The sequence below is a fragment of the Ochotona princeps genome, chromosome 6 (assembly GCF_030435755.1).
Source record: "Ochotona princeps isolate mOchPri1 chromosome 6, mOchPri1.hap1, whole genome shotgun sequence".
Lineage (NCBI taxonomy): Eukaryota > Metazoa > Chordata > Mammalia > Lagomorpha > Ochotonidae > Ochotona > Ochotona princeps.
Window position 1 is genome coordinate 10,520,362 of NC_080837.1, and position 12,703 is coordinate 10,533,064.

Genomic DNA, 12,703 nt, shown 5'->3' on the forward strand with positions numbered 1-12,703 from the left:
CCGAGATGAGCCAGGGGTCCTTGGCCTTCTAATTTTGCTAAACTATTATCCATGTATAATAGTTTAAGTAACCTTTTAACTGACATGTAACATGGAAATATATATAATATATATTATATATGTATGGAATCCTGGCGTGTGCAAGGCAAGAATTTAGCCATTAGGCTATTGTATCAGGCTCCTCGATGCATGATCTTTTTTCTCTTAAAAATGAATATTTAATGGGGTCGGTATTGTGGCATAACAGGCTAAGCATCCCATATGGATGCTAGTTCAAGCACTGGTTGCTCCAATTCCCATCCAACTCCCTGCCTGTGCCCCTGGAAAAGCAGTGAAGAATGGCCTAAGTACTTTGGCCTTGTACCCATGTGGGAGACTGGTCAAAGCTCCTGGCTCCTGGCTTCAGCCCAACCCAGCCCTAGCCACTGTAGCCACTTGGGGTGAGTAAATCAGCAGATCAAAGATTTCTCTCTTTCTCTCTCTCTCTCTCTTTCTGTTTCTTCCTCTCTATAACTCACCTTTATAAATCTTTTCCTATGATGAGTATTTGAAAATATCATGGGGTTCAAATAAATTTTAGTTCAGATGGGTTCCAAGTATGATAAAGAGCCACAGAGGCACACACACTGCCTAGGGTTGATGTGTATACAGTTGGAGAACAGATGACACTAATGTACACAGTTTGGGGTGGGTGCTCTGACCCCGGTGTGGGGCACTGACCATGGGGACTGGGCCCCAGCTAGCTGTCCTCTTTCTCAAAGCAAGTGTTGATGACCTGGCATGCTCTGAGCTACTGCATCTCTGACTTGGGGACTTTTTCCATGTTACACATTGGTTAAAAGGTTACTTAAAAGTAGGAAGAGACAATACAAAGCAGAGTGGTTCACTTCCTGGGGCTGCAAAGTCCTGCAAAGTCCTGAGCTGGCTGGTGCAGCCACCACAAGAATCACAACCTAAGTAGGACCAAAGTCCAGAGTTGTCTCCATATGCGTCACTTAGAGCGGCTCCCTTGCCGTCAGAGAAACACTGTCACTGGGGCTGGGGCTGCTCCACTCCCTGGCCCCTTGGCCCTCCAGATTCTTCCTTCTTGTTCTCACTCAGCCTCAAGCCATGTCAGAGCCAGCACTTCTTGTGCTCAGTGATCCAAACCTTAGCTGCAACCCACCCTTCTGCTGCAGGAAGCACTCCAGTTCACCACAGGCCCCCTCTCGTGCACACCCTTGCCAGGCAGGAGGTAGCTAAGTGTGTTCCGTGTGGCCACAGTATGCACCACGGGACATGTGCACCATGAAGCCTGGACCCACGAGTGCCACACCATGATCCTGTGGAGCACAAAGAGGCTCCCTGTCCATGCAAATCCCAGCAAAGTCCCCTCTGGGTGTGGGATTGACATTTTTTCCATTAAGAACCTGTTCTCCCAACAGAGAGCTCCCAAGTGGCCAGCCAGGGCATCAGGAAACAGGGCATGTGTTGTGGAACAGTGGGCTGCCACCTCCCCATCACAGTGCCCAGGCCTGAGTCTCCCTCTTCCCAGCCAGCTCCAAGATGACGCACATCCTGGAAGGCAGCCCATGGCAGCCCAGGTAGTTGGGACCCTGTCACCCATGTAGGAAACTGGGTTGGAGTTCTGGGCTGGCTGGTGTGAACATGTGGGGAGTGAATCAGCAGATGAAAGCTCTCTTTCTCTTTTTCTGCCTCTCAAACGAAGAAAACTTCAAAGCATTAGGCAAGAGGCTGATGGGGAAGCATATGAGCAGATCAAGCTTACAACCTTGAGGCCCATCCAAGCTCAGCATCACAAGTACCAGTGCACAGCACATCTCCACCCTTATGGGGACATCAACCAAAATTAAAAATGACCCCCACACCTGGGCAGCATGCAGGGGTTCAGTAGCATGTGCAATGGCCCCCAAAACACAGTTTTTAAACCCACATGTGGGAAATATCCCTGGTGTCTTAAACCACCATGGCAAGGGTAAGGGAAGGGTAGAGGGACAGAGCTGCTCAGGCTGCAGCGGCCCGAAGCGATGCAGTCTCAGTGCATGCAGGTGCCGCTGCCTCATCCTGTTGAGACCCAGCACAGACTCTCCACTCACTGCTTTTAGTGTGCTCAGGGAGCTATGGTCACTTACTTCATTAAGCCACTGTCTCTTAGAGATGCCTACTAAAGCGCTTAATGCAGTGGGCTGGCTCTAGAGTTCACTAGGGAAGTGCAGAGCAGGTAGAGGGAGTGACAAAGGCTTTGGGTTCAAGACTGCGGGAGCTGGCAAAATTCATGGTACTATGTTCTCTCCTGGGGTGCACATTCCAAGTTCCCATAAACAAAGAGTTTTTTTAAAAAAACAGCAGCTCCAGGAGCACTGTGACTCCTGGGGATCCTAACATCCTAAAGCCATCTAAGTGCCCTGGCCGGGAAGTGTGTTTATCTCTTCTAACAGTCAACTGTCCAAAGCCCATACGCTTTTCTGTGCCACAGAAGGTGATCCCCCACCTGCCGGGGACCATGTCAAGCACACTGGTTCATACCTCTGCTCCCTTCAGGGCCAGGCTTCTTCTTGTCCTCCTGCACCATGGAGTCCTCCAGGTCCTTCGAAGGTGGCTCCACCAGCTCCCACTCCTCGTTGGTATAAAACACAGTCCTGCGGCTGTCGTTATGCCCTCTCCCGGGCCTCAGAGAGTTCCTATGGGGGGACAGGGCAGGAAATGGTAATTCAAAAAGAATTTAAAAGGCCCAACAGATCAGATGTTAATGAAGATATGGAGCAATAGAAACTCCTACCTGTTTGGGGCAGGAGAGATTACTACTTGTTCCTATTGCCATGGGGAGTAACTCAACCACATACAACTAGGTCCCTCAGGTATCGACCCCCAGACCCAGTACTACCTGTAAGAAACTCGTGCAGGTACACAAGCAGATGCAAAGAAGGGCAATGGCTTAACCTTCCACCAAAAAAAAAAAAAAATAGATAAGTCAACTGCAGCATATTCTGGCATTCCAACATAATACAGCATGTAGAACACATTAGTTCATCTAACAAGCACTTCCTGAATGCCAGGCACGCTACTAGATGCTTGGGATACCCAAGTGGGCCAAACAGCAAGATTCTTTACATATTAAAAAAAATTGTTTATATGAAAGATAGGCAAACATAAAAAGATACACAGATGGGCACACAAGAAGTCTTCCAGCTACTAGCTCACTCCCCAAATGCACAAAACAGCCTGGGCTGGGTCAAGCCAAAGCTGGGAGCCAGACATTATACCCAAACATCCCGTGAGGGTGGCAGGGGCCTAAGTACTTGACCAGTTGCTTCTCTGGTGTGTCTGAGCCGCAGGTGGGAGCATGGCTGGGACTCAAATCCAGGCACTGACATGGCATGCAGGCATCTCAAGGGGCGTTTTAACTGCTCTGTCAAACACTTGCCCCAACAGCAAGAGTTGTGTTCTTGTAGAATGCACAAAGAATGCCCTGAACCACCTGTACCATAGGGACAAATGTCCCTAAAATGCCGAGGAATAAAAGGAAGAACACCAAAGAGTGATGGGCATAGCATGATGCTGTTGAAACCTTCATGGTTGCAGTGGATTAAACCACTGCATGGGACACCCGCACATCCCCCATGACACTGCTGCCTCAGGTCCCAGCTGCTCCACCTCCAATGCAGCCCTTGCCAGTGCACGGGGGTAGGGGGACAGGCAGCGGAAGACAGTTCAAGGACTTGAGTTTCTGTCATCGTTGGGGGAGACCACGAATGGAGTCCTCAACTTCTGGCTTGGTTCTAACTCAGCCCTGGCCTCTGTGACCACTTGGGAAGTGAGCCAGCACAGAGAAGATCTCTCTGCCTCTCCCACTCTCTATGTAACTCTGCCTTTAAAATAAATTAAGTCATTACGGGCCTGGTGGCGTGGCCTAGCGGCTAAAGTCCTCGCCTTAAACGCCCTAGGATCCCATATGGGCGCCGGTTCTAATCCCGGCAGCTCCACTTCCCATCCAGCTCCCTGCTTGTGGCCTGGGAAAGCAGTTGAGGACGGCCCAATGCATTGGGACCCTGCACCCATGTGGGAGACCCGGAAGAGGTTCCAGGTTCCCGGCTTCGGATCGGCGCGCATCGGCCCGTTGCGGCTCACTTGGGGAGTGAATCATTAGATGGAAGATCTTCCTCTCTGTCTCTCCTCCTCTCTGTATATCTGGCTGTAATAAAATGAATAAATCTTTAAAAATAAATTAATTAATTAATTAAGTCATTAAAAAAAGAGAAAAAAAAATGGTCTTTGTCTTGACTGTGGAGGTGTCAGTGTGACTGAAATTTCTTAAACACATCCGCCTGTACCCCTAGCCAGTGAACTGACAGTGAGGAAGCTACACCTTAGGACAGCGGTTACCCTAACAGGTAAAGAGGAATGTGTGCATCATGCGGAGTTTCCTGAGGGGCAGAGGTACTCTCACCTGGGAACCAGATGACACACCTAACAGTCATCTCCCCAGGTGTCTGTAAAAAAGGCATATCTTCTGCCTTCGTTTAGGTGCTTTAACAGCTGGACGCATGCCCAGAAGTCACTGCCCACACTCCGCTCCCACTGTCACAAGCTGGAACATAGGAGCTCCTGCTAAGAAACTGCCCTAACAAGAAGTCCCAGAAGCCTGGCCACCGCCACACCCAGGAAGGATTGCCTCCGGCCTCTCAGTTTGTTCCTCAGGCCCGGGAGGGCACGGCTCATGCCCCACCTCACCCAGTGCCTGGCACTGTGCCACACACCTACACAGTTGGTCATGACCAGGGTTTCTGGTTGGGACTCCACAAGCGGCCAAGGAGCAAGATTTTATAGAGGGCGTTGGCCCATGGAGGATGCCACCTCAGAACAGTACACGTGGAAGGAAAAGGAAACTGCCACAGATGCTTGGTCACACTCCTGCTAGCTGTCTGGACTGAGGGCTTTCTCACCTCCCCCCAGCACTGCACATCACCCCCAGCCCTCCCAGCCCCTGATCACTGCACATCATCCCCGAAACACTACACATCCCCTCCCCAGCACTGCACATTCCCCCACACACTGTTCTGCCCCCTCCCCAGCACTGCATGGCTGAACCAGTTGCCCTGACCATAACAGGTCTGGCTGTCCCCTCACTCATGGGGCTGTCACTGCCAGCTCCCTCAGGCTGCAGAGGTCGAGTCTCCCGGCCACTTGCCCCTGCCCTCAAACCTTGTTCCTGTCCTGGCCCTTAAAGGGTGGATGCAGGGAAGTCCCCCCTACTCCACACAAGGCCTAGGGAGAAGGAATAGCAATCTACTTCCCTTCCATATAGCTTCCTTCCTGTCACAGGGTCCAGTTGCAAATGGCAACATGTTTATCTGTGGCTGCCAGACAGCTGTGTTGGGCTTGTGTAGCACCTGCCATGGCAGAAGATCAGCTCACAGCAAAAGCCTCTAAGCTCAAGCACTGTCCAGTCAATCCTAGTGCCAGCTCTTTTTTTTTTTAAGATTTATTTTTATTATAAAGTCAGATATACAGAGAGGAGGAGAGACAGAGAGGAAGATCTTCCATCTAATGATTCACTCCCCAAGTGAGCCGCAACGGGCCGATGCGCGCCGATCAGATGCCGGAAACCTGGAACCTCTTCCAGGTCTCCCACGCGGGTGCAGGGTCCCAATGCATTGGGCTGTCCTCAACTGCTTTCCTAGGCCACAAGCAGGGAGCTGGATGGGAAGTGGAGCTGCCGGGATTAGAACCGGCACCCATATGGGATCCCGGGGCTTTCAAGGCGAGGACTTTAACCGCTAGGCCACGCCGCCGGGCCCTAGTGCCAGCTCTTGCATGGAGATATCATTCCCGGGGTTGGGCAACAAGGGAGTCAGTCCAGGGCAGCTTTCCGAAACCACGCATCCTCAAGGCACCAGTGGCAGAGGCCTCAACAGCCATGCACCTGACTGCAGGGTTCACAGCCTGTCACAGAGGTGTCCTGGGGCTGCTCCCTGCCAGGGCCTGCTCTGGTCTAATCAGTGTCCCTCCAGGGAGCTGGCTGCATTCTTGCAGGTGGCCTGTGAGGTGCCTGCTGTTTGCTCAGCACACACTCCACTGCTTGCTCCCGGAAGGGAAAGCTAAGCATGGCTGGGCCACCAACGTGCCCAGACTGCACTCTATAAAACATGGCATCTGCTGCCAGTCCCAGCATAAAGAAATCCTCTCCTTGCAAGCTCACACAGTGAAGATTTCTGCAGTTTCATAAGTCTAGCCTTAGCTGGACAGCAATGATCTGTTCAACATTCCCTTGAATTCTGAAAATCACCTAGGATTTAAATGGCAGGAAGACGTCCATCAGGCTGCCTGTGACTTCCAGGCACAGTCAGGGCACTGTCAGTGAGGCAGAGGCTCACAGAGGCCAGGCCTCCGAGAGCAGCTGGTCACCAGTCAGCTCCCTCCTGGGGACACACAAGCAGAGGGGTGAGGAGGAAGCCCTCGAACGGCATCTCCTCCCTGGCTACCTGTGTTCTCCTAAGGAGAAAAGATTCATGTATGAGGACACTACCATCAGGCTATGTGAGACAGAAACGTAGAAGCAAGCAGGTGTTCAACTGAGGACATCTGTGTAACTGATCTCTGTATAGAATAAGAACTTTAATCCAATGGGACATTCCAGGAAGTGACTGTGCAAAGCCTCGACTCAGCGGGACGTGGCAGGTGCAAGCACCACAGGACACAGGAAGACCAAGTGTGGGAAGGAGTGAAGTGGAGCTCGGAGTCTCTGAGACAGCTGCACACTGACAGAATTTCCCACAGGGCCTTCACGCCTCTTCGCCCCCACGCTCTCTCTCACTCACAGCACTACGCAGATGACTTTAGCCCCAGCAGCTACTTCCAGGAGGTGGGTCTGGAAGGACCAGCACTTTCACCCCGTCCCACAACGGATGGGGTAAGGAAGACAGATGTTCAGGTGACAAGAGGGAGCACCAGGCCACTCGGGTGGTGCAGTCCTCCGGAACAGCATTCCTCTGGCTGGGTGGTCACTAATGCTACTACAGGAACTGGGCAGTCCGACTCCAGGCAGGGGACAGGCCCCTTCTCAGGTGGGTTCTCATACCCACATGTGCTGGGCACTGTGTGAAGGATGCAGGAATAGACGGACAGGAGCTAGCTGCCAGGGAGGTGGGTCACAGATAAACCTTTCAAGTAAATGAAAAATAAAAACATTAACTTTTAATTAAAAAGAAAGCAACTGGGACTGGTATGATAGCTTAGTGAATGAATACTTGCTTTGCATATGTTGGGATCCCATAAGGGTGCTAGTTCATGTCCCAGATGCTCTGCTTCCCATCCAGCTCCCTGCTTGTGGCCTGGGAAAGCAGTGGAGGACGGCCCAAAGCCTTGGGACCCTGCACCCGCATGGGAGACCTGGAAGAGGCTCCTGGCTCCTGACTTTGGATTTACTCAGCTCTGGCCGTTGCAGCCACTTGGGGAGTGAAGCAGCAGACAGAAGATCTTTCTCTGTTTCTCCTCCCTGTAAATCTGGCTTTCCAATAAAAATAAATTAAAAGGACAGGACAGGAACCACAAAAGGCTCATGAGAAAATCTCATTCTTTAGCCAACAGCACCAGGATCCCTGGCTGAGGACATGAAAATGTCAGTAAGGCAGGAAACCACAGAAAAGCAACTTAAATACACAGCTACCGGTCCTGGTTAACTTACTTGAAAATTCACACCAGAGGATAATGTCTGACTTTTCCAACTGTGTTTTGATTCTTTAAAAAAATAAATAAAAAATAAAAAATACAACCAACTAGATGGGCCCGGCACAATAGCCTAGTGGTTAAAGTCCTTGCCTTACATGCACCAGGATTCCATATGGACACCGGTTTTAATCCTGGCAGCTCCACTTCCCATCCAGCTCCCTGCTTGTGGCCTGGGAAAGCAGTCGAGAATGATCCAAAGCTTTGAGACTCTGTACCCGCGTGGGAGACCTAGAAGAGGCTCCAGGCTCCTAGCTTTGATTAGCTCAGCTCCGGCCGTTGTGGTCACTTGGGGAGTGAATCAGTGGACAGAAGATCTTCTTCTCTGTCTCTCCTTTTCTCTGTAAATCTGACTTTATAATAGAAATAAATAAATCTTTAGAAAAAAGAAAACTAGAAAATTTGCAATCATGAAAGTATCTAAACACAGATCCTACACATTTTTAACCCCTTTTCACACAACTGTATCACCCACATCCTCACAGCTACTTTTGCAATTGACCTTAATCAAATCTTGCCCATGCATTCAATATTTTCCTTCCTTTTCTCGCTCTCTCTCCCTTAAGAAAAATGTATTTGCGGGCCTGGCGGTGTGGCCTAGTGGCTAAAGTCCTCGCCTTAAACGCCCCAGGATCCCATATGGGTGCCGGTTCTAATCCTGGCAGCTCCACTTCCCATCCAGCTCCCTGCTTGTGGCCTGGGAAAGCAGGAGAAGACGGCCCAAGGCTTTGGGACCCTGCACCCGCGTGGGAGACCTGGAAGAGGTTCCTGGTTCCCGGCTTCGGATCTGCGTGCACCGGCCCGTTGCGGCTCACTTGGGGAGTGAATCATCGGACGGAAGATCTTCCTCTCTGTCTCTCCTCTCTGTATATCTGACTTTGTAATAAAATAAATAAATCTTTAAAAAAAAAAAAGAAAAATGTATTTGCTCATTTGGAAGGCAGAGAGAAAGTCAGACAGACCAAGAGAGAAATCTTTCACCCTTGGTTCACTCCCCAGATGCGTGCATAGCCAAGTTGGGTCCAGGTTAAAGCCAAGAACTCCATCCAGGTCTTCCACATGGGTGTCGGAAGCCCAAGGACTCGGCCCATCACACAGAGCTGAATGGGAAGTGCAGCAGAAGGGAACTGAACCGGTGCTCTGACAAGGAATGCTGGGCCACAACACCAGCCCCTCAGTTGCTTTCATAGAAACAATTTCTTTCCGTATGTGCTAGGCTGACTACTTCTGAGTATTATTTGTAGGCTGACTGTTTACTCAATATTAAATTAAATCACTACAGTAGCAAGAATGACAGCTGTCACTCACTAGGAACAACTCCATAGCCTCTGGAACAGCTCAGCTGGGGGGATGGGATGGGGACAGAGGTGTGGGGCACTCAGGGCGGCCCCTTCGTCTTGTGCAGCATATGAGGACCAGAAACCTCAGCTCCTAAAGGAAGCTGGTGAGGAATGTCGAGTGTGCCAGCTGGTTCCTGCTTCAATCTTGACTATATGCCAGCCCAGGAGCCACTTTACATCCATTTTTAAAGCATGTGATTTTTGAGCCATTCGCTTAACAACACTGCAGTTTCTGTGGCTGCTGCAGTCTCTCTTGCACGTTGTTTATGCCTTTACAGTCATGAGTAAGAGGAACACAGAGAAACAAAACATAGATAGTGAGCACCAAGGGCTTGAGAAGAGAGGTTCTCAGACCCCTTTATCATGAGCTGTGCCCCTTTTCCAACCATGACAACTATACCTCCTCCCATGCAGACCCTCAGCAGGGCCCACACCACCCCTCAGCATCACCACTTCGGTCTCAGGACAAACACATGTGACAACGACAAACCCCATGGGTCAGATGAGCAAGTCATCCTGCTACAAGGTGGCCTGGCTACAGACAGGACCCAGGGGCTGGAGGGCTTCCAACCACTGTGCTGCACAGCCAAGGCCCGGCTGGTAGAAACTGACTCATGCTGCCAGCGGTGACCCCCAGAAGCATCTCATGCTCATTTTCCGAAGCAGGAGGCAGCACTGCCCCCAGCTCAGGGCCAAGGCTGCCCTTCCTGAGGTCAGGTGAGACTACAAGTACAGACACCTGCCAATCAGTGCTCCCAAGTCCTGTCCCTGATGACAACCACAATGGCAGGAGTGCTGGGTCTCCCTGGAGCAGACTGGGCAGACATTCACTGCTGCCACACAGCAGGTGACCCTGAGCACCCTATGTCAAACCCCCACCCAGCCTCAGCTTGTCACCCTGAGGAAGGTGGGGTGGCCTCTCCATGGGCCACTGACACTTCCAAGAGCATGGTGGGGGGGTAGGGAGAACAGGGAAAGCAGCAGCCCCATCTTGCTTCCTCCCACCCTTCCCCTACAGGCCGGAAGCCCAGTGGAACTACAGCTGAGGGGAGAGCGGACCCAGCTGACAAGCTTGAGGGCTGCAGGGTGAAGAGGAAGGAAGAGAACATGGAGGACAGAAACAGCTGCTGGGGGACCAGACCACACTCACACCTCTTAGGCCTCAAATGTCACAGGCCTACAGGCGGAAGGCGTGGGTGCTGTTCCCGAGGTCGTGACTGTTGGCAGGCAGGAACCACATGTGAGCCCCCTCACAAACACTGGTCTCCTGAAGCCTGAGAACCCCACCACAGCCCACTCCACCCTGGGAAACCCACACCCTCTGACACAGAAGAGGAGGAAACTCATGCCAACTTCAGTTGCAGAAAAGACACAAAAGTGGCTAAAGGAAAGTGGCCACTGTCTAGGACAGGGAGCTCATAGAGCCAGGCCCCCACCCTCATTCCAAAACCAAGTGGGTCCCCTGGGAGCAAGACTGGGTGCTGGCATAGGCTTAGAATGGAGGGCAAGTACTTCTGGGTTCTTGGGGGTGGAGCCGATACAACCTTTCCACCAGCTCCCCCTGCACTAGCTATGGCTCCCAGGGGTCTGTGGGCTTTGCCCAGGTTGTTCTAAAATCAAGACCCCTCCCCTCAGAAAACCCCCAACCTCAACAATGAAAGCCAAATCTATCCAGTCAGTCACAGACCTGGTCGCCACACACGAGAAGACTCAAAGACAATTAGTCATCAGGGAAATGCAAACAAACCACCAGACGTGCCGGCACACCCACCAGAATTCAAAGGGCGGTGGCGGCAGCGCTGGCCAGCAGCATGCACAGACCAAGCCATCTGGCAGGTCCTCAGCAGGCACTGCAGTTATCACATGACCTATATCATACAGCCTAGCAGTAACTTCACATGCTGTTTGTGACAGCCAATGGGTGGGACAAAACAGGCCCAAGAGCTGATGTAGGCACAGGCAAAATGTATCCCCTCCACGCAGGGGAGACCGCATGGCCACGAGAGCAGCAGAGGGACAGCAGAGGGACCTAGGCTCGCTGCAGCCCCTAGAACCATACGCAAAATCCAAAAGCCAGATGCAGAGCTGCACACACACCAAGTCCCCAGTCCCCTAAATCACAGATACAGAATGGGAGGGGGAGGGGCAGCTGTCCAGGGTTGGGAGCCAGGAGCAGAGACTCCCACGCACAGAGGATATTTCTGGGGTGACGGTGACAAATGTTCTACACTACTGCAATGACAGCTACATAACATGATAGATGTGTGAAAATCCACTTTAAGTAGGTGAATCATACCTTAACCAGGCTTTTCTTCAAAAGCACAGCAAAACAAAAACCCACACCTCCAATCTCACCAGCCTGGCATAAGCACAGAACAGAAATGCGGAGCACAGGATCCCAGCCAGCCCCAACTCAGGAGGGCCCGGGCCCCGGAAGACAGGGCGCCTGCCTCTGCTGCCCGGGAACAGTGGGCACCTCCATAGACTGACTCTCACTTGACTTGTCACTGGCCACAGCACAGGTTCAAGGAGCCCCAAGAAAGCACACCTGATGGAGGACAGGGGAGGGCGCCGGCCTCATCACCACTGACCTGAGTTTCCTGTTTCCCCAACACTCACTTGAGCTCAGTACTCCACTGCTTCAGGAAGTCAAAGTTGATGGAATTAGGGTGTCCTGCAACTGGCTGGTTGGCAGCCTGTTCGCCCACCAGCTCTCCGGGCGCCGTCTCCACAGCTAGGACGTTTCTCGCCTTTTCTGCCGAGGCATCCTGGTGCATGGAAGTCACTTCTGAAAGATGGGGGACAAAGGTCAAACACTCTGAGTACCCATGGGAATCTGGGCATCAAGCATCAACTTGTTATGCTACGTGACACTCTCCTCCATCTATTTATACACACAGACACACACACACACACACACACATTATCTACAATGGCACAATTTAAAAAAAATTTGTTTTTAAGATTTATTTATTTTTATTGGAAAGGCAGATTTACAGAGAAGGAGAGACAGAGAGAAAGCTCTTTCATCTGTTGGTTCATTCTCCAATGGCTGCGACAGCAGAGCGGAGCCACTGAAGCCAGGAGCCAACTGTTTTTTCTGGATCTCCCACGTGGGTGCAGGGCACCAAGACTTTGGGCCATCCTCCTCTGCTTTTCCAGAGCACAAGCAGGGAGCTGGATGGGAAGAGGAACAGCCAGGTCATGAACCAGTACCCATATGGCATCCCAGCATTTATAGGTAGAGGATCAGTCAGTTGAGCTATCATGTTGGCCCTAAAAATATTTATTTATTTATTTGATAGGCAGATTTATACAGAGAAAGAGGGAGAGAGAGAGAGAGAGAGAGAGAGACTGACTTTCCATCCACTGGTTCACTCCCCAAGTGGTGGCAATGATAGGCCAGGCTGTAGCCAGGAGTCAGGAGCTTCTTTCAAGTGGATACAGAGACCTAAGTACTTGGGCCATTCTCTGCTGCCTTTCCAGGTTCTTTAGCAGAAAGCTGGATTGGAAGTGAAGCAGCCAAGACTTGAATTGCTGGCCATAAGCAATATGGCAGCTTTATCTGCTATACCACAGTGCTGGCCCTTAACAGCACAATTTTTAATACAGAAAAACCTAGACTTAAGGTGGCCCTG

General features: G+C 51.4%; 1 protein-coding gene across 1 annotated transcript in view; it reads right to left on the reverse strand.

Annotated features, from left to right (window-relative positions):
- Positions 1 to 12,703, reverse strand: part of TBC1D2B (TBC1 domain family member 2B) — a 54,945-nt gene that overhangs the window by 16,971 nt on the left and 25,271 nt on the right. The window contains exons 3-4 of the mRNA XM_012927719.2: positions 11,685 to 11,853; positions 2,527 to 2,681 (exon numbers count right to left, since the gene is read on the reverse strand). Of these exons, the coding sequence (XP_012783173.2) occupies positions 2,527 to 2,681; positions 11,685 to 11,853 (324 nt within the window). The remainder of the gene's footprint in view (positions 1 to 2,526; positions 2,682 to 11,684; positions 11,854 to 12,703) is intronic.